The sequence below is a fragment of the Talpa europaea genome, assembly GCF_964194135.1.
Source record: "Talpa europaea genome assembly, chromosome: 4".
NCBI lineage: Eukaryota > Metazoa > Chordata > Mammalia > Eulipotyphla > Talpidae > Talpa > Talpa europaea.
In genome coordinates this window covers 107,577,576-107,600,199 of record NC_140070.1, presented here as the reverse complement: position 1 = coordinate 107,600,199, position 22,624 = coordinate 107,577,576, and the positions used below count along the sequence as shown (strand labels likewise).

General features: G+C 47.4%; 1 protein-coding gene across 1 annotated transcript in view; it reads right to left on the bottom strand.

The window, feature by feature from the left end:
* Positions 1–22,624, bottom strand: part of XXYLT1 (xyloside xylosyltransferase 1) — a gene marked incomplete at both ends in the record, with an annotated part of 148,574 nt that overhangs the window by 64,235 nt on the left and 61,715 nt on the right. Inside the window, one exon of the mRNA XM_084231920.1 lies at positions 5,884–6,016. Within this exon, the coding sequence (XP_084088046.1) occupies positions 5,884–6,016 (133 nt within the window). The remainder of the gene's footprint in view (positions 1–5,883; positions 6,017–22,624) is intronic.

The following is a 22,624-nucleotide window of genomic DNA, read 5'->3' as shown; positions in this document are numbered from 1 at the left end:
GCTGACAGGATTAGCCTGCTGCTTCCACCTCATGGTGGGGCTGGGCTCAAACCAGCACACAGTCAGCCTTGGAGCCAATAAAGAAAGGACCGGAAGCCTGAGGCCCCCAACACAAAGCTTCCATTCAGCAGCTCCTCAGGTGGCCAGCTCCAGGGCAGAGTGACCACAACCAAGGCTGTGACCCCAGCTCTTCAAGACAATCAGTCTCTCTCTCTCTCTCTCTCTCTCTCTCTCTCTCTCACTCACACACACACACACACACACACACACACACACACACACACCCTCTGGGCTCAGTAGGGGCCCTGTTCTTGAAGCTAAGCCACTGCCAGGTTTGCCAGCACGGGTGGTCTCCCTATACCCCCCAGGTGGCAGCCAGACCTCCTAGCTCCCGCACAGCAGTGGACCTCAGGCCTGACGCCTTAGGGAGACTTAGAGGGCTGCCTCCCACCTGCTTCCTCTCTCACCCCCTTACTCCCCCATCCTCCCACCCTTCCCATCCCACCTCCTTCTCCAACCCTCACGAGCTCTATTTCCAATTCTTTTTTCTTGTTCATTCAAAGATCTGTAGAAAAGTCAAAGCAGGGCTTCTGCTAAAACAAGGGGCCTGTTTTAAACCTTGGGAAGAGGTAGGCTTGCCAGGTTTAGCAAAAACAAATCAGAACCAAACCAAACCAGGACATCCTATTAAATTTAAGATAAACAACAAGTAATCGTTTCGTACAAGTACGTCTCCACGCAGCATCTGGGACTTACTTATACAAAACGATTATTTGTTGTTTGCCTGAAGTTCAGTTTCATGGAGGGCCTGCATTTTAACCCTATATGGTTGGGGGTAGGGTGGAGGATGAGGCATCCAGAGTAAATCATCTGAAAGTAAAACATGAAAAGGTGCTGTGAGGACTACAGGAAGGAGCGAGGGGCACTCTACCAGGGCCTCTGACACCAGAAATCCTCAAGTGCATTATTTCATTTGAGTTTTCCGGTCATTCTGCACATTAGACATATTGAGCCCCACTTGTAGATGAAACCAGAGAATCAAGGGACCTGCAAAGTGTGACACAGATAATTCGTGAAGGGCTGGCCTTTTCCCCACGGCTCCTGAGTAGAACCTGCGTACTGGACAGCCAGCTGCTCTACCTGCCCCTACACCTTAATCATTTTTTACAGGTTCTCCTCAAGAGGGCCCCAGGGTTTTCTTTTCTTTACGATATACTCATAAGGAAGAAATTCAAAACAGCATCCTGGATCAGCACACATTTGAAGAATATAGCTATTTGCAGAGACCATTCTGTTTACAAAGAAAGCACTAGGCCTTCTCTCCTTGTGACTTAGCCATGTCATCCTGACTAAACACACACCACTGAGGAGGACGTGACCAGAGTCTAATTCCCTGACAATGAAGCAGAGGTCAGTGAGGAAAGAGCAATGTCCCACCCAAAATGGCCACAGCTCCCCAATTTCAACTGAGGAAGGTCACAGGATATTTGACTCAACAGGACCTGGCAGGGACCCAAGAGAAAAAGCCTCCTTTACCACTATCCCAGCATCCCAGCATCCTTTTCCAGAAAACACAGTCAGTTTGGCTTGAGTTTCAGGGGAAAAAGTTGTGTAAGAATTTTTAAAAATCTCAAAACTATTTATCAGACAGTAGAAAATACTTCCCTGTCACTCTCCAAATTGCTAACATTTGTGGCGCACAACAGAGGGGAAACAGCCGTAAAGATGACTTCTCCTGCGCCCTTTTGAAGTGCGGTGACTGTCGGACAAGTAAATAGAAAAATAATAGCTGAGGAGATTCAAATTTATTTCAGCTTAGTGAATTTCCAGATCAAAATGTGTTTGATTAACCAATTGAGTTTTTATTTAGTCCTGTTTTGTTTCTAAATTTTCCTCTCTTCACAGATGCCAGCAGATTCTGCTTGTGATCACTTGCCCACGTCACACTTCACCACTCAGGAGAGACTACCTGGTGGTTGGAACCCCACTGCCAGTTCCTGGAGTCACCCTCAAAGAGGGATGATGCCCGCAGAGGTGGGCAGGTGGGGTGGCGGCTGGGGACCCTCCCAAAGACCGAGTCCAAGGACAATGAGTTCATGGATATGAGGCTGAGACAGCTCTGTCTGCCCTTAAGGCCTTGTGGCCGCTGTTTCCTCCCTCCCCTTCCACTCTGCCTCTGTCTTCTCCCACTTGCCTCCCCACAAGCACACATACCAGGCACAGGCTCCAAAGTGGCAGACAAATTATACTTGATCTTTGGGGCCACTAGAATTTTCTTGTGGAAGATGGCAAATACTACGCCCCATCCCCTGTCTGCCCCAGCCAGCACCCCACCAGCCCAGCCCTTTTACCAACTGCAGGTGCTCAAGGGCAAGCCCAGAGCCAGGAGGATGCAGGTCAGTGCAGACTGAGTTACCAGAGGCCTTCAGAGCAGTTCAGCGGGCAGGGGCACTGACAGGGAGGGAGGGGAGAGCACCGCGTGAAGGAGTCTCCATTGCTGCTGATTCTGAGTGCACTAGCTCTGCAAACAGAGCATTTGGGGACTCACAGGTAGCCCTGAGGTCCCATTGTTTCATTGCACTTAATGACAATTAATATCTCTGAAGGTGAGAAAAACTCAATATCACTTTGGATCTAAGCTCTTTCAGAGATTTCTTTTGAGAAGGCCAGACAATTAAATTGATTTAAGTTTCACTTTTCATAAAATCTTAGAGTTACAGAAAGAATAAATTCTGGCCAACACCATTTAAATTAAGTGTGATTTAATAATTAACTAGGTTTAAAGACTATGAAAACGCTAGTAGGAAAAGCGGCATCATTCACAGTCGCCAAGTCACAGAATCAAGCTATATGCCCACGAAGAGTCGACTAGATAAAGACATAGTGGAATACAGACTCAGTGAATACAACTTGACCATTAAAAAAAGATGACATGGTGCCTTTAGGGGCAAAATGGATGCATCTTGCCTAAGGTGATGATGCTATGTAAAATAAGTCAGAGGGTGAAAGAGAGTTACCAGATGGTTTCATTCACTTCTGGAAAATAAATAGTCAAAGAAAACAAACTGGCAAAATGACAAGAATAATCCTCAGACTCTGTAAAAAATAAGCTGGTTACCAGAGGGGATGGAGGGAAGGGAAAAACTGGTTACCAAACGGGAGGGAAGGTCACAGGGTTGTGGCCCTGCAGATCAGGAGAAGGGTGAGTGAGGCATGAACCTGCGGAGGTCTGAAGGTCTGCCCCCCGAGTTATACTGTTGTGGAAATGTGGAAAATCAATAAAACTTGAGAGGAAAATATAATGATAATTAGCATGGTCTGATTATTCTTGAGACTGTGGCCTCAGTGGAGTGATGAGGGACTCTGAAGACAAGCAGCTTCAGGATAACAAGGGGGAGTGACAGTCAGAATGTAACAGGGTGGTCCCCAGGAAAGGGGGAGGTTCCCTGCCCCACCCAAGGGAGGGTGGAGCTGAGCAGGAAGAGGAGAAGCTGCAGAGGAGACTGAGGAAGGAAGCAGGATGGAGCCAGGAGACCTGGAGGAGGCGCATGGAGCCTAGAGACACGTGAAGAAACTGCGCTTGTCTTTTGGTCGTGGACGGGGTGACACAGATGTGGGTGAGACCCGTGGGGAGGTGACCATGGCAGCTTTTATCTTGATGTTGATTTTGCTCTTTTCCTTCCGGGCTTGTCTGGTTGTTTCTGACCCTTTGCTGTGGGTCCCCACTGGAAGATGCCTTAGACTTGTGGCAGGCTTTGGGGCCTTGCTCTGGGCCAATCCCATTTGGATGGACTTTTACCCACGAGGGGACGGGTAACTTTGGGTGCTTCATTTAGAAACTAGACTCTTTGCCTTACCTGTATTGTTTCCTAGTTTTATTAAAGTTCCTTCCCATTAAAGTCTCCTATGTTTTGTGTTGATGCGGCGGATGGCAGAACCCATTTAGAGTAGGCAGGTTTGCGGGGTTTGGGCTGCCCCTCTCCCTGTCCTATAACAAGAAGAACTGGGCTCACAGATGCCAGAACTAGGAAGGGAGGCCTTGGGGTGGCCCTGCTCCCATTCTCACATGGGGAAGCCCAGCCCCCACAAGGCAAGCGAGTGGGACTAGCACATCAGTGCTCTTCCTGTCACCTCCCTTTGTGAAATCAGGAACCTACACACAAGATCTACCTTAGTGGGGCCTCCCCTCGCGGTGCAGCGGTTGAGCACTGGGCTATGAAGCTGCCCGAAGCCTCTGTGGCGCGGTTCGATCCCCAGCCACCGCGTGAGGGTTCCACATGGCTTGCAGACCTCTCCTGCCGCCCACTGCTCCCCTCAGCAGTGTACTTCGGTCCTTTTGCCTGTTCTGCTCCCTGCTCTGGCTCTGGTGAATTCTCTCACCCTCCCGCGCTTCTGACTGTACCCAGTGCTTGTATAAACAAACAAATAGATCTTAAAAAAAAAAAAAATCTACCTTACAGGAAGGTAAAGGTGTGAGTCAAGGAGGCTGTTGTGAGTTCAAACAGCAGGTGAGTGCTCAGACCTTCTTCCACAGCAGAGTAAGAGGACAGAGAAAGGCAGAACAGCCCAGAAGGCCCAGGACTTATCAGCTCACTCAGAGGCCTTGCAGGAATTTCCTGTTATGTGACTTGGGTTTTGCAAGTACCACAACTAAGCAGAGGCTGTCACCCTTCCCTCCCTCTTAGGAGAAATGCCTCCTCTTGAGTCACTGGTCGCCTGTGCCTGCAGCTCTCCAAAGATGGGGGGCCAGCTCCAAGAATGCACCCAGGGAGTAAACTTTAGGGTCCACAGGAGGACTAAGAGTGGCCAGGGAACAGGAAAATCCCAGCTCCAGGTGGCTTTGTGCAGGAAGAGTCAGCAACATGGAACTCTAGGGACCCAGGGCCATTGGCCCAGATTTTAACAAAAACCTGTTTCCTTTTCCTTCAACTGGAAGAGATAAATTGCACTGGAAAGTGCGCTTGCAAACACCAAACTAAAACTACTGCAGCACTCCAGAGGTAAACCCCATGGCCCCGGCCCCCACACCCACCCCCTCCATCCCAGAAGGAACTGCAGGGGGAGTTTGAGATAATTTCCTTGGTTTTCCTCATTTTTACCTCTGGTGTCTGTATCCTTAAAGATCACAGCTTCATTTTGCCTGTGCATGTAACTACCGTTGGCTCATTTTTGTTTCTGTATGTACTCAACTGGATAAAGATATTTTCTTTATCCATTCTACTCTCTTTGGACACTTAAGCTATTTTCAGGTTTTGGCTACCACAAACAATACTGCAGTGAATATTCTTGAACATTCTCCAGATTGTCAGGCACTAGAATGTGGCTAGGATCCTGCAGGACAATAAAACACCAACTCTTGAAGAATGTGCTTCTTCCCCTTAACTAGGTGATGGCAATCTGGGCCCAAAGGTGTTCTGCCTTTTCCCCCTTACAGAGGCTGCATGGGCACTCAGCTTATACACCGAAGAAGCTGGTGACTCAGATGCCAAGAAGGCTTAGTTCACGACCAGAACAGCAAGTTAAAGTCATACCCTGATACCTCTTCTATAAGACAAAGCCCACAATTTAAAAATTCTGAGCTCCACCAGAACCAACAACCAAATAGCAAGGCTTTCCACAAGAGAAATGTCACAAATACTCCAGAAAGAACAAGTTAGCAACTACAGTTTTGGAGCAGACCTTGGACCCCAAAACACACACACACACACACACACACACACATATCCCACTACCTCCCCCCCATAAGAAATAAGTGCAAATGTGTCCTTACCATATCAAATACAGAAAGACTGCATAATGAGCTCAGTCTGCCGTGGGTGGCAGGAAAGAGAGGGGTTAAGGGCTGGAGGGGTCCCGGAGGTGCCCCCTACAGCTGCCACATACCTGTACACTGGCTGCATCTCTCTCGCTATGCCAATGACAGCACTGGGCAGGAAGTTGTCAAACTCCTCAAACAATTCTCGGATGTTGGTCTTGTACTTTAGGTCTAGGTCCAGCTGAATTATTCGCAGGATTTCTAGAGGAAAGAAAAATACAACAATAATACACAAACACACATCCTGGGAGGCTCAGTCATTGGTGGAAATGAAGTGGAGGACACAGAAACAGGCCCAGGGTGATTCTCCTGTCACTGACTGGTGCAGAGCAGGAAACAAGGCCCTTCCTTAGACAGCAACCCCTTAGCAGTGGAGTCTTCAAAACAGTTCTCCCATTGATGGAATTCCTTCCATTGATGGACATACCTTTTGTTTCAAACTAGGTAACCACCTGCTCCAGGGGAAGCCTACTCTTCTGGTGTAATTGTGCATAGCACAACATCTAGTTCTCAGAAGTATCTGACTGGATGATACACTCTGGACTCCCTATGACAACTCGAAGCATGCAGGTGGTAAATGACTCACAGAAAGAGCGGTGACAGCTGTTACTCTCTCAGGCCCTTCTAGTACATGCTGCACACCTTGACACAGGACAAGCCCTCAGAGAAGCATCTGAAAGGCCTCAGACACTGTGAGTATTAGCCCACTGCCTGAAAGACAAACAGTTATAATAACGAATCAAAGAGAGGCTAACAGTACCTGACATGTAAGAGCCATTTGCTTCTTTGGCCTCCAGGGACTTGGCTCTGGGAAGGCAGGAAGGAGGTGCTGGCCAAGTTCCTCCCCTGGTCATTCACCCAACCCAGCTTGCCCAAGCGCTATGCTGTAGGTAGCCGACACCAGGAAGGAGGGGACAGAAAGCTTGCTGACTGGGACCCTGCCATTGAGGAGAGACATATGGGGAAGTAGCGCTGACATGAAATGGAAGAGGGGCCCCGGTGCTCCTCGAGGGATTGAAGAAGTGAGGGTGTTTGGTACTAAGGACAATGCCTGACCAGGGAGTAAGAGCACATGAATGCAAATTTCAACTGAAGAAAAATGGATTCCTTTGTTGCCTGTTCTATTTGCCTTTGTGCTGCAGAAACACAACACTAGTTGACAATCTACAATCTGAAAAAATCAGAAGTAAATATCCAGCTGCCAGAGTAAAGTGAGAGACCCCAGGTTGGGTCTCCTAGCCTTGTGGGAGGGGGCCACAGTACAAGGCTGCCCAGGCCACAGTGGATGCCTGACTGGCCTCAAACTGCCCATCCCACATGTGATGAGTAAAACTGCTACTTTCCCTCTTGCACTAACAACTGGGAAAGTGAAGGCCTGGGAGCCTGGATGTCAGGAAGCTCTCATGGTGACTTGGCTGTCTCCCAGAAAGTGGCCCTAAACTAAGTGCAGAGGATACAGACCTGCCACAGGACAGTCTCGGGCACCTGCTGCTCTCAGAGGTTGCCTGGTGAACCACCAGGTGACCCCAGGGAAAGACACTGTGTCACAGGGGAGAACATGGAGGGGTAAGAGTTGCAGCATCAAGAAGTTCTGATGGTGGGCCTCCCCGGTGGCGCAGCGGTTGAGTGCTGGGTTGCGAAGCTGCCCGCGGCCACCGGAGGAGGGTCCCACATGGCGCACAGACCTCTCCTGCCGCCCGCTGCTCCCCTCAGCAGTGTACTTCGGTCCTTCTGCCTGCTCTGCTCCCCGCTCTGGCTCTGGTGAATTCTCTCACCCTCCCGTGCTTCTGACTGTACCCAGTGTATGTATAAACAAAACAAACAAACAAATAAATAAATAAACATGCCTCTATTAAAAAAAAAAAAGAAGTTCTGATGGAGATGACTCGCAGCACATCCCCTCTTCAGCCATTTGTCCACTTTCTTTTGGGGCACCTCCATGCCCCAACTCCCAGGGTCCCAGACAGCTCCTAACTAAGGCAAAGCAGAGTCCTAATGAAAGGGACAGGATAGCACCACCATCCCAAGCAGACAGTGACATCATTGCAGGTTTGGCTGATAAAAGGATAGAGAGATGGGAAACCTCAAGGATATATGATGGTAATTTTGTGGCATTGTCAGTCAATGGAAGAAGGAAAAATCTCATCCTCAAGGCCCAGAGAACATTTCCAGTCACATCAACAATGGCACAAGGAAACACCCTCTCTCTAAGTAGTTTTTAAGTGTCTAGCATTGCCCACACAATTATTTATTTCTCATAACCACCCAACACATTAAGTGGAGTTATTCCCATGTTTAAGACAAAGAAATGGAAGCTTAGAAAGGTTAAAAACAATAGCCTAAGGTCACCCAACAGGCATGTGTTGGAGCTGGGATTCTAACCCTGGTCCTTGGAATCGAGGGCCCTACACACTCCTTCCAATAGCTACTGATTCCCCCTCTGATCCAAGAGGAACTCCAGGGAGGTGAATTTTGGCTCCACTGGTACCTACCCAGGGCACCCAGAAGCAGGGAAAAGTGCCAAAGACCTTGACAGACAAAAAGCATTCTGGAACACAGCAATAAGCTGGCCAAATGAAGGTGTGTTTTTTTGTCTTTTTCTAAAAAGGATTTATTTATTTATGTGTACAAGAACTGGGGTACAGGCCAGAGGTGCGGGGAGTAAGAGGATTCACCAGAGACAGAGTGGGGAACAGAACAGGCAGATCGAACGAAGTATACTGCTGAAGGGAGTGAGGGGCAAGACAGGAGAGGTCTGCTGTGCAAATGGGTAGCTCCCTGGCCGGCAGGAATCGAACTCGTGCTGCAGAGGATGCAGATTGCCTCATAGGTTGCGTCTTAACCAGGGGGCCCTGTTTTTGGGGTTTTTTTTTTTGAGGACATATAGGTTTATAACACTGTTTTAGAGGTATAGGATCTCCTCCTTCAGGTATTGTTTGCTACCACACCCACACCCATTACCCACCCCCATAGCCCACTGTGCCCCCTCCACTCTGCCCTCCCTCTCACTCACTCCAGTGGCCTCAATTCTACAGTTTAGACACCCACAGAGTCTAGGATTTGTTATTGGCTTAGCTTTTTCTGACCCTGTGGTCTGTTTCTGTATATTCCACAGGTAAGTGTGAGAGCAGTCCTCTACATGAAAATGGCAATTTCACTATAACTGAAGAAACCCCTGGTGGTACAGAGGTTATGTATTCAGTCAGTCAGTCAGTCAGTCAGTCAGTAATTCTTCCTGAAAGCCACCACATGCTATCTCTCTGAACTTTCAGGTCATCTAAATCTCACTTATTCTGCATGGAGCAGCCTGAATGCTCCCATTCCTGGCATGACAGCCCTCCTCAGAAGTGGAGGCTCCCCGCCCAGGTCACTCTCCCTTGTGCCTGTCTCACCGCCCTTGCCAGAGAGCATGCTCCCTCGGTGGGGGATGTACTGGAAAGGCCTGCCCCAGGAAGTCAGAAGTCTCTGAAGAAACTGGCTCCTTCATTTTGGAAGAGCCCAGGCTTTGTCTTTAAAAAGCCCTCACTAAAGTTGAGCACTTTCCCTGCCTTTTAAGGACTAGTTAGGAGTGAACCTGGGAGCTCTTGGGCAGTCCTAAGACAAAGGTCAATTTGAGAGATTCTTAACATCTTTTAAAATTCCCCATTTCTAAAGCATCTTTCAGTAAGGGTTTGCTAAAAATGGCTCGCGCTTCTTTCAAACGGGGCCCCACCAAACAGGTTTAACTGATGAGGAAGGAAAGGGGCAGCAGCTCCACACAGTGTGACCCTTTCACACGGATGGGAAAGGACTGATCCAGCAGTCACCTTTCAGGCTGAGGCAGGACACTCCCTTCTAGAGGGAGGCTGGGAATCCCAGCACAGCCTGCACGGTCACGTGGGCATCTGTCCAGACAGCTATCCCCTTATGTAATTATGCAGCAAGATGCCAAGTTGAAAAGAGGAAGATGCTTACTAGGAATGCTGGAATTCATTAGGATGGGATTTTTTTTTTAAGGGTCCTGGTCCTTGGTATAATCATCTCTTGGTGGGAACTGCATCTGGGAGGTTTTATACATATGCTGAAATGCTGTTGTAAGGACGAAAGGAGACTGGCGTATGGAAGGACAGGCACAGTGAGCCAGGAAAGGACACTGGCTGGAGGACAGTTACAATGACAGCAGTAGGCCCACTGAAATGGGACAAAAAAAATTAATATTTGCTACACAAGCAAGGAAGAGATGAGATCTATTAAGCACAGGGAAGAAGAATGTCTGAGAAAAGGGAGGAGTAGACAGCTCCAAAAATCAAGAGAAAAACCAGCATTTAAGGCTGGTGATGACTACCATGTCAGAATCTCATGAGAAGATAACAGAAAGATAGAGGACAGAATAATCCAGGATAACAGATCTGAAGAGAGCCTCATAGTAACTGAAGCCAATTTTACCCATTTTACAGATGGGGAAACTGAGGACCAAAGAAGAAAGGGAACTTATCAGGGGATCACACAGTTGAGGTAAGTGGCAAAGCTGATCCCAGCTCAGGTCTTCTGACTCATTCTGGAAAAAAGATGCTATTGCTCTTGTATTAATTAGCTCCCTTTCCCACCACCAACTCCCAATATGGGAGAACAGAAAATATTGTGTAATGGCCCAAAGGGTTGTGCACAAGACTTGCCAGGCCCCCACCGAGTATCTGTACATCACCCCATGAACATGTAAAACTGAAGACTAATAAGCAGTAGCCAAGGAGATGAAATCAGAGACCTCCGTAATCCACACCCTGATAGCCAGCTTTTAGGAATGAGAAACTTACTCTCCATAGTTTCATCAGGGAGGGATGTTAAAAAAAAAACAAGCAAAACAAATCTTTACATTCCTCTTGAATTGAGCCTTGCTTCATTCAAAGGGAGGCAGGAATCTGACTTAGCATCAGCAGTCATGGATGCTTGCGTAGAGACGCAAGCTCAGCGACCAGAGTGAGGCGCAGTGACCACAGAAGAGCACTGTCCACCACCCGCCCCGCTGTCCTCTGTTCTAGTTAGACCCAGTCATTCCTGGAAATGTGTTTGCTGCCACAGCCAACTAGCTGGATGAGGGGCCTTCCAAATAGCTGCTCAGATATAAAAATCTTCTCATGTATGTGTTTAAATCACAAAAGAGCTGACGTTTCATTGTGTCTGTGTTATTTTCTCAGGCAGCAGGAAGTTTGCTCATGTGTCAGGAAAATCCCTTTGTGGGCACCTGGTATTTGAGGGACACATTGTGCTGGGTGCCCTCCTCAGAGTGCTCCACTGCTGGGGCTAACTGACCAGGTGTCTTGGTAGACGAGGGGACCCAGCACTGCTTCCAGCATCCCCACCTCATGTGTCGGCAGCCAGAGCTCTCAACACTGGTTTCCATGAGGAATGATATTTGGTAAGAAATCCAGAAGGTTGACCAGGGCTATTTCAGAAAGTAGAAAAAGTGCTGCCTCCAGGGCCCTGGCTGAAGCCCTCAGACACAAGACTGATGCATGCTTGACACAAGACAGGAGACACTGAAGTGTCAACCCTAAGTGAGAAAAGATGCCAAGCACCTGGGCAGACTTTCTGGTCTAAGATACATTTCCACTTGAACTTTAAATTCAGGGAGCAGAAAAATGTGTGGTACTGTCTTCACAAGGGACATGTCTGATCACCTCATCCTCTCATGCTCTTTTCAGGCTAATAAAAAGATGCCACCTGGCTCTAAAAAGTTGGAAAAGACAAGATCAAAAGTGCTGGTTGAAGATGCAGCTTTCAAGACATTTGAGACCCACGACCACCGTCAGCATCTGGGGCCTTGAAGAGTCAGGTGATGAACCAGGCGATGGTTCTTAGGGTCCAGATACCCACCCCCAGCAGCCTGGCTGGGCAGGGGTGACTCCTCTGTACAAGAGCATGACAGAAGGCAACAGCCACCACCTGAGAACTGGCTGGGAGGTTCCCAAGTCAACATTCCCCAGTGGAAATAGGTTTGGCCAACTCATCATCAGCCTCCGATTAAACCAGCCACAAGGCATGTCGTCTGACCATGGATGGAATTACAGCCTGGAGTAAGTAATTAATGATTCTGAAAACAAACAACGGGGAAAAAAATCCTTTACTCTGGGCTCCCTTTTATCTCCAGAAACAACTCCTGGTAAACACATCTCAACACATGCAAAGCAACATGCCCGCTCTCGTGGGAACACGCCAGACTCTGCGAGGGGCAGATGAACCACGTGAAAGCACCTCTCCTTCTGCCTTTCTGTATCGTAAGAGCTTCCCAAGATAAATGTTTATGACATGGCAGAGGGTTTTCCCCTCAGAACGTCAGCCTGAGCTTTCTACAAATAGGCAGAGGGTTCAGGGAGAAGGGAAATTATGACAACCCCAAGCTATGTAAGGCTGAGGACCTGGAAGCAGCTGCTTGGAAAGGGAGCTGGATTTCCCATTGTCCACTTGGAAATATTGCAGCAATTTGCCACCTGCTTTGTCATCTTCTGGCATTTTAAAATTGCTGTTTGGCAGTACCTCTGGCCTGCAGGAGCCAAAGGGCAACGGATAGGGGTGGAGACTTCCTCTAATGGTAGAGGCTCATCTGGGAGAAGCTGTTTTGAGGCCCTAGGGACAGGTACAGTCCCAACCTGTGCCATGCTGGCCATGCCAACCACGCCAGCCACACTGACAGGCTTCTCCCACTGGAGAGGCTCAGGCTGTAATGAAGGGCCTGCCACCACAACACACAAACCCCAAGCTGTGTCCTTGAAGGGGTCCAAGGTCAGAATTGGCTACAGTGGTTGTTACATCCAACTGGCAATTTGGTGGCTTCCCAGCCAGACTCTTTCCTTCTCCAAAGCTGCTACTATGTGAGGCCCAGCTGTGAGACAGCTGGCTAAGCTGAGAGGAGCTGCTATGAAGGTACACAGTGAAACATGCCAAGGGTCCAAGGCCTTGGGCACAGGTTCCTGGGGCTCCTCCAGCCTGATCAGCCAAACGTTCCCCCCCTAATATACAGAGAGCATGTCTGTGTGCCAGGGCCGTGCTCAGGCTGCATATTTACTAGCTCAGCTCGTGAATCACCTCTATGCTTCTGCACGGTGGTATTATTAGTACCCACCATTCTCAAATGGAGAATCCTAGGCTCAGAGCGTTTTGGTAACTTTCTAAGACAACTAGCAAGAAAGCATCAGTTTTGAGCCATCACAGATTTGCCTTACCCAAGAGTTTGCTGCTCCATCACATATAATTTTCTTTAAAAGCCTTTATCCTTTAGTCTTTTAAAAATCATCCTATCTTAAAAACAAGAAATGCTACCACTTCCAGGATGAAAATGGCAGACAGCTCTAGTCTGGGTACAGTGACTGGGGCTCCTATGAACAGACAATCGAACCCCACTTCCCTACCACTACACTCAAGATCTCCATCCCCAAGGAATTTGAACACTATTGGGGTTCCCTTTTGTTAAGCAGAGACTAATGGAGAAATTCTCAGGGAAAAAAAAAGAGCTTCATGCCACAAAAGTTGGAAGAATTTAATGACAATAACCAACATGCATAAATATATTATACTCATTTCATCATCCCAGAGCTCTTAGATTAGTGTTACTTCTTCTGTTTGACAAATGAGGAAATCAAGTTAAGCTTGGTAATCAAGATCACACAGCTGGTGAGAGGCAGAAGTGGAATTTCACACTCAGATGTGTTGGGCCCTGAAGCACCATGCTTGCTCTGCACCCCAGGCTTCCCTGCCTTTGGATCCCAGGAGGGGCCTGTGTAACCAGCACTCAGTTCTGCAGGTACCCAGCCAGGAAGACCCTGCTTCTCACCATGCTAATCTGTGTTTTCCGCATTAGCAGCCTGCCCCCACCTCCGAGGGAGGAGAGGAGGGGAAAGGAAATGAAGTTCATAAGAATGATTTACACAACCTGTTAGCAGCTCTGCTAAAAGGTTTTGGGGCCAAGAGGTTGAAATTAATGACCACAGTCAGTTTTATGTATTAGCTATACAACAAATTCATTCTTCTAACCTTACTTGCTCTCTCAAAATTAAACAGAAAAAACTGAGTGTTAGCTGTAACTCAGCCATAACATGTTTTACAACCCTCAGCTCCTGTTTTGTGGACATAACAAATTATTATGAAAAGACATGGTTTTTTGCTTCACTAACAGTGCAGAGTTCCCTCCCTCGCCTTTAGCACCTTCTGGGACTGGTTATAAATCACACCCTTTAGGATCAGGAAGAATTTATTTCAAACTCGGCTGAAAAACTTTAGGGACATATATAATAAAACAACAAATACCTGGTCTCAATTTTCCTCTCTTCTAATGCCAAAATGAAATTAGGGCTCACGTACTTCTTTATGAAGTTTAACATGCAGGGGAAATTGAACTTTGGATTTGAAAAGCAGAATACACCCCTCCTTTCATTTTATGACACAGACATGGTGCCTGGGCCTCTCCCAGCCTGCGACTCTCTGGTGTCCGCCACCGACTTCCTCTGCTGTCTCCTTCCTATTTGGGGCAGGACCACAATTTGACCTTGCTCACAAACACTGAGTTGTGCTGCTCCCCAGCAGGCTTTCCCAGAAACACGGGTGGCACTGAAGCATGCAGTCCTCTTGGACAGCACTAATAGGTGTTTTCTGGAAAATGGCCTTCAGATGCCATTGGTCTGCCCAAAGGGTCACAATTGAACTTCCCAAGTCCCTCATTTTAGGGTTCATTTTTGGAAAGATGGGGGCTCCTCTTTCTAATCTCATCTGCCCCCTCTTTACATCTTCTTACCACTTACTCCCTCCTTGCTGGCATCTGAGCCCACAACACCTAAGGAATCGGTGTAAAATCAGGGGAACTAAGAAAGGTTATATCCCACATCCCCCAGCAACTGATCCCCACTCTCTGCCCGTGGGCCTGGCCACCTGTCAGGGTCTTCCCACTGTGGCCGTGCACCTTCAGTTGCTCAGATGGCAGTGACAATAGCAGCACATCAGATGAGATTTTAGCTCATTAAATTCTTTCAACACCCTCCCCCCGGGGGCAGGGGGCAGGCACATCCATAAGCTTGGGTCCAACCACATATAACAGAGACCAAAAGTAACAATGGTTCAAACACCCCTAAGATCTCAGGCCAGCCATCCAGGGATGCATGTGTGGCTGCAAGTCTCCTCCAGCCTCCTCCCAGTTGTGTCAGCAGAAGGACCTGCAGCGAGAGAGGGAAGTGCATGGCTGAGCTGCTTGCACAAGGCTCCTGCGGAGCTGGTCAGGCAGAGGATGACCAGCTTCTTCCAGGGAAGAAGCCTGTGCTCGGGCACCTGCCTAGCATTTCTCTGGAGAGGCAGCTAAGGAGACAGTGACCCTATATCATGGCACCTTCCAAGGAGAAAAACCAATTTCTCCACTTTATGAACCCAGAAATACCTCACTGAGATTTATATGTGGAAAAGGACTTATTCCCTCACAATTTGAAGCAGAAGGGAAAAATGAAGTTTTAATCTTTTCAGTAACCACACCTGTTACCCCGTGACAGTTTGCAAACTGACTTGCCAATGGTCAGTGGGTCCTCAGGATTCCTGTCTCCTGAGGGAGGCATCTTGCCAAAATGTTAGGTTATTTTACTAATTTTTATACCATATTTTAAAGACTTATTTATTTATTTATACAAGCACTGGTCAGAAGTGCGGGAGGGTGAGAGAATTCACCAGAGCCAGAGCAGGGAGCAGAACAGGCAGAAGGACCGAAGTACACTGCTGAGGGGAGCAGCGGGTGGCAGGAGAGGTCTGCGCACCATGTGGGACCCTCACCCGGCAGTTAGGGATCAATCAGGCGCTGCAGAGGCTGCCGGCAGCTTCCCAACTCAGCGCTCAACCGCTGCGCCACCGGGGAGGCCCTATACCATATTTTAAAAAAAGATGAACTATTAATCATCATCTATAAAATGAAAAAGTTCTGACATGCCAGGTATTAGTCTAGTTACCTTCACATAATTTACTTCATTTAATCCACTCAAGTGGGGTTCATAGTCCCCACTTTTCTCCCACCCAAGATGTTCTTACATTTCATGGCTTTTATTCCTGTTTACCAAGATGAAGAGGAGTCTTTCCTACCATGAGTCGGAAAAGAATTCCCCAAGAACGTGAAGTCAGAAGACTGGCCCCGATGCTGGTAGTCCAGACTCCAATTTTCACCTGAAACACAAACCTGCTTCCTCAGGTGTGGGCATCCCCTGGAAACCTCTAGGTACATGTTCCTTCAGACTGCAGCCCAGAAGATTCTGTCTACCATGTTGTCCTTAAGCACCAATTAATTCCTGTTTGAATTAAATTTTCAGTTTGTTTAATTTACTTTCTATCTTCCTTTAATTAAAGAAAAAAGACAGTTATTTCTATCTTCCTTGAAAGAAAAAACAAGTTATTTTAATTTTTAAAGACATAAAATACAATGTCAAATGGACATAACTGCAGAAGAAAGAAAAAAAAATTAACCCCTAAATATGTGTGCACTTCCTAAAAAACAAGGACCTGTTCTTAATGCCCGGCTATCAAACACAGGAAATTAACATTAATACATCACCACCATTTAATCTACAGTCACTTGTCCAAAAGCAAAATTTCTAGTCCAGGGTGGCTATGGCTGTCATGTCTCTTCCATGTGAAATTCTTCCTCAGTTTTGTTTGTCTCCTATGTACCTGGGACAACTTGGGGAGCACAGGCCAGTTACTCAGTAAAATGTCCCTCAGTGTGGGTTTGCCTAGGGCTCCCTGGGCGGCAGAATTGATGCTGTGTCTGCTCGCTGTCCTACCAGGAGGCCCAGGTGTCCCCTCGTCTCATTGTTGGCGAGGTGAATTCTGCTGACTGTAGTCACTATTTTTTTCTTCATAACAATACCATTTTGGGAACATACTTTGAGACTACGAAAATAGTCTATTCATAAACAAACTTTTACCTGCTCTGGTCCAGCCTCCATTGATTCTTATCATCTGAATAAATTATTACAATAATGACTATTATCATAGGGTGAATTTCTAATGCATTCATTCCTGCTAGGCTTATGAGCTGGTATTCTGCTGTCAAGAAAAGCTTTCCGGCTATCCCACTCATGACAGATGGTGCCAACTTAATTCTTCCCCCACTGGGAGGCTCTGGTGCTGCCCACCGCAGAGATCGGGCAAGGAGGCAGGGTCAGAGCTGCCATCCTTGTGGCAATGACCCTCTTGAAAACTCTCCAGCTGGGCCTCCCCAGTGGCGCAGTGGGTTGAGTGCAGTGCTTTGAAGCTGTCCGCAGCTTCTGCAGCACTGGTTCAATTCCCAGCCAGCCAGGGAGATTCCCACATGGCGCAGCAGACCTCTCCTTTCCAGCCCACTGCTCCCTTCAGCAGTGTATTCCGGTCCTGCCTGTTCTGTTCCCTCTCTGTCTCTGGTGAATTCTCTTACACTCCCGTGCCTCTCACTTGTACCCCAGTGCTTGTAAAAATAAATAAATCTTTAAAAAAAAAAAAACTCTCCAGCAGTATCAGGTGAGAGGGCGCTTAATAAACAAATGAATCACATAAACGCCCATTAGAGGTACTTCTAAAAGGCAACACCAGAACACCTTTGCTTTCCCTCATTTTTAAAAGCAGGCAATACAGTGGGCTCTGACTTAATTAATGAAACATGAACTCAGGAACATTAGGCAGGTGTGAGTACAGGGCACTGGGTTAAGTCCTGGCTCACAGGCTGGCTCTGCCACAGTGTCCCACCTTGGGCAAGTCATTTCCCCTCTGGGCATCAGTTTCCCAGCCTGCAAAGACAAGAGGGTTGGAACAGATGCGCTCTGACACCCCTCCCGACCCTGTCACCTGTGACTCTGAACCCAGGTGCCCTTTTCCTCTCCCTCATAAGCCACCTGCTTGTGTATATAGGAGGCACAAATGTTATGCCACACTGTGTTACCTCAGTCACCTCAAGCCAAGTGAGTCGAGTACTCTCCCAAGGGTTGAGGAGGTCCAAAAATAAATGACACTCTACCTAGCCTTGAGAAGTGCAAATGCAGTAGGATTTTCATTATATGGTCGCTGTCCCTGCCCCTGCTGTTTGCATCTTCTCCATCACTCTTCATGGCAACAAACTATTCCCCTCTGAAATCTTTTACTGACTACATACTACATGCCAGACATTGGAATTCTTTATTCCTGCCAATTTCCACTTAACACATGTAGCAAACCAAGGCTCAGAGTACATCACTGCCTGAAGTCACACAGCTCATGAGTGACATAGCAAGATGCACACGCCACCTGGCCCTACAGTCTGAGCTCTTTCGCCTCAGCATACTCCTTTTAAATGGGCTGACTTTGAGGCCAGCACACACCCTATGCCAGTTATCTAGTTATCTGCTACTGGGTAACAAACCACCCCCAAACCGAGGAGCTTAAAACAGGGTATGATTATCCCTCATGGTTCTGTGTGTCCGCTAGGCTTAGCCAGGTAGTTCTCAAGTGGGGTCTCTCATGTGGACACCAGAAAGTGGGTGCTGAGGCTGCAATGTCCTAAAGGCCCAGCCAGGCTGGATGTGCACACTACACATGTGCTAGTAGTTGCATATGCTGGCAAATTGCTCAGCTGGAGTTTCAACCAGAGTGCTTTCATGTAGGCACTGCCTGGAGTTTTGGCTTTGCCCAGAGGGCAGCTGGATTCCAAAAGGGAGCTTGCCAAGTACTAGTGTTCCCAGAGACCCAGGCCGAAGCTGCACAACGCTCCTGGTGACGAGCCTTAAAGGTCATGCTGCATACTTCCACTGTATCCTATTCATCAAAAACAACCCACAAGCCATTGAAAGTTCAAGAAGGGGGACAACACAGAGGTGTCAATACCAGGAGGCATGGCTCATTAGGAGTCCTCTTTGGAGGCCAGCCACCACACACCCTGATCCCATAATAAAGTTACAAATTATTTTAAATTTCTTTTTATACCAGTCTAAGAATTCTAACATATATATGTATACATCACATATATAGTAATCACAGAAATAATTTAAAATATGTAATATTATAATACCTAATAAAAAACCACCAGTTTGTCAAATATATTAGTGAATTGTGTATTTATATGTGTGTGTGTATACACATGAGACTAGAAAAAAATGTGCATTTTTAATTACTTTTTCATCTTTTCAAAATGGGCATGTATTGCTTTTAGAGTAAAAGCATTATTAAAGGGATACATTAACTGTCTCATAGGAAAAAATCCATTTTCCAGCAAAGTATATGCAATTTAAGGCATTCGGCCATGACCTCAAGTTTCTTTAGGAAGCCTTCGCAGGTAGCCAGAGGGACCCATGTTTATCATCTTTTTCCGAAGGCAAATGCATTTAGAAATTTCTGCCTTCCTGCTCCTTCACCACGAGAGGATTGGTTTTCTAGATTTCCAAATGCATTTTTCAAAGAAAAATCAACAAGCAACTATGAACCAGAGACACACTATGGTGGGGAGGGGCTGAGGGGAGGAGGGAGTAGGATCAAAACAAGGGTGGTGGGAATTGTATGGGGACTATAACCAAGATGAAAATGCATACAGTGTGCAAAAATGAAAAATGATGTAAAAAATATACAAAATAGGGCCTCCCCGGTGGCGCAGCGGTTGAGCGCTGGGTTGCGAAGCTGCCCACAGCCTCTGCAGCACCGGTTCGATCCCCGGCTGCTCCCCGGCCACCGGAGAAGGGTCCCACATGGCGCGCAGACCTCTCCTGCCGCCCGCTGCTCCCCTCTGCAGTGTACTTCGGTCCTTCTGCCTGCTCTGCTCCCCGCTCTGGCTCTGGTGAATTCTCTCACCCTCCCGCGCTTCTGACTGTACCCAATGCTTGTGTAAATAAATAAAAAAATAAATATATATATAAAATAAAATTTAAATTAAAAAATGGAATTTTTTTTAAAGCACATAATAGATGGGTGTTATTCTCATCTGTTTTCTTTTGCAGTCATTCATCTAACACATCTGTGCTACATTTTCCCATCATCCCTTGACAAGTACATCTTGGATGTCCAGGGCTAATGACAGATGCTTTGGGTTTCTGAGCGACTCAGAAAAACCCTCAAGTCTATTGGGCCCATTCTTTCTCCCAGAAGTCAATCTTCATTCTCAGAGGTTTAGGCCTAGAAGAATCCAAAAGAGAAAAAAAAAAAAAAAAAGGAAAGAGCAGCCTTAGAGATATATAACACAAGGGCGTAAACCAGAAAGTTCAGTCAATTCTTCATGGCAAGGGCGGTAAACTGAGGCAATAAGGCTGCTGTTGCCCAAATACCATGTAAGGCCAAGACCAAGCTATCCACTAAAGGACACTGGTGAGTCTGGGCTGGAAACTTCTAGAATTGAGTATGGAGAAGGTGGTGAACCTTGGCAGGAGATAGTAAAGGAGAAATTGAGTCCCCCCTGGTACCCCTAGCTTTCCCCAAGGAGGCAAGTTCTGACCAACCAAGCACGGGGATCTGTTCCCTGAGTCTACACACTCTGGGTCTGAGTCTGAGGCTCTGGCAGACTGAGGAGGCAGATTTGTTGAGTCAGTCAGTGCTATTTTTACCCAGTCACTTTCCAACCATAAACCCACACTTCGAATTTCATTGTTTGGGGTAGATTAAGAAATTCAACTTGGCCTTTCTTGTGGTTTAATTTCCTGCATGCCTGTAAAAGAAAAAAATTCAGCATCCCCATGGAAACCTACAACATTTTAACCTTTTCATTGCAGGATGGTGTCCAGGTTATTGTTGTCTTGACTGTTGTCTACACCTACCCTGACCTGACTGAGCAGTGACCAGGAGACATGACCTGCCCCTCTTTCCTCTACAGAGGCAGGTCAGTGTGCGGGGTCTGGGTACGAGGGTGCTGGGTCAGGGCCAATTTGCTTTATTAGTGTTCCAGTCTGATATTAAGAGATGAAGTTGCCTCTGTACAGTCTGTACAACAGTTGATTGTGATTTATTGGAGTCATTAGTGATAAACATCCAGGTACAGAGCTTGATAATTGCCAGTGACAGAAGAGCTGAACAATCTTTAGACTATTGCCAAACAATTCAATTATAAAGCCAGCCATGACTATGTGGTCACAGAAGCAACGAGCATCAAAAAAAAAAAGAAAAAGAAAAAGAAAAAAGAACGCTCCTTTTCCATGGAAGTCAGGATGAGTTTTATTTTCTATTTAAAACACTTTTACCTCCATTCATATCTTCCTTACAACCATGATGCCTGGTAACCTTAATTCCTTTCATATAAACAAAGTCTCTAAAAAGTCAGCGTTTTCTTAGGAGTCAAAAACATGCCCCTCAGCAGAACTGTAATTTTTTTTCTGTCCAAGGATGGAATCCTTCTCCTTTTCAAAAGGAAATTCTGGAACTGCACCAAATTTTCCTTCTGCATCTAATGACAGGTTTGAGATGCTGTAATAAAAACAGAAATTTGACATTGCTAGAAGTAAATCACTCTAGAGGGAAAAACATTCCCTCCACTCCGGAAGCTGACTGCGGCACTGCCCAGTGTGAGAGGCCCTGTGTTCTCTCCCAAGTCGGGGGCGGCACCAAGCAGGGCTCAGACTGTTTGTCCCAGCAACTGCAGACGCAGCAGTGATGCTGGGTACCTTTCCCACTCATGACCAACAACTTTGCACTCCTTGAATCATACCACAAATATTTACTTTCTCCTACTGTGTGCCAGGTGCCATCCTAGCCACAGCAAACAGCACAGGAAAGAGTCAGGCAAGCATCCTGCTTTGTACCCCTCACTGTCTGGAGAAGATGACTTCAGACAGCAGGAAGTGCTATGGAGAGACGAACAGTGAGGGCACACAGCAGGGCACTGGAGGACTGCAGGGGGCGGGGGTGAGGGGTGGAGAACAGCAACATGGAAGTGAGACCTCAAAGAGCTCAGATATGCAAAAGGTCTGGGCCAAGAGAGAGCCAAGGAGCTACCAGTGCAAAGTTAGGGGATGCCTTTACTGCATTTGAGTAAAAACAAAGGAGAGAGGAGTATACAAGTCTAAGTGGAGAGCTGAGTGGGCACCAGACCCACTGTGGGGCTTTGGGCAGGGAAGGTCTGATTTGGCTATCTCCCCACTCTGCAGACATGGCACCTCTCTGTGTCTCTGTCCCAAAGGCTCCATCTCCAAATACCATCACAGGGGACGTTAAACTTCAATATATGAAATTACCAGGCTGTGGGGCGAGGGGGTACCATTCAATCCATAATAGACCTTGAAAGACAGATAGAAGCCAGAATCTTTCTAGGACAGAGTTAAAAGTACAGGAGGGACTGATGACAGTGAAGGCAGGGAGTGCTCCAGTGCCACACCTGGGCAGGGAGCCAAGGAAGCTACTGGTCACAAGACTGACAGGACCAGGTCTACACACTGCAACCCTCTCCAGGCTGCAGCAGGAGACCAGACTGCAGAGGGAAGCAGCTAAAGGGCAGGTGTCCTTGTCAATACAAGAGAGAATGAGGCTCTGAATCAAAGCCATGGCTGAGAAGGGTATGCTGTTACAGATGGCTGGCAGACTGCTGCAGCCTGGGTGGTGGGAACAGAGCTGGGACAGTGGAGTCCAAACTCCTCCTGGGCTCCAGAATCTGACTGACAATCTGGACACTTCCCTGCTCTCAAGCTTCCCAGTGAGGAGGCCCTGCATAGCACAGCATGGAGTGGCACTTTCAGCTAGCAGGTGGGGCTCATATGAAAGGGCTAGGTCTCCAAAGGGAGATTCATAAGTGGGGTCCTCTCTAATCAGCCTTAGCATGCCCTGTCTTGCTGACCTGTGGAATGTAGAAACTGCAGAAAAGAACAGAACCAATGCTTACCAACCCATCCCCTAGTG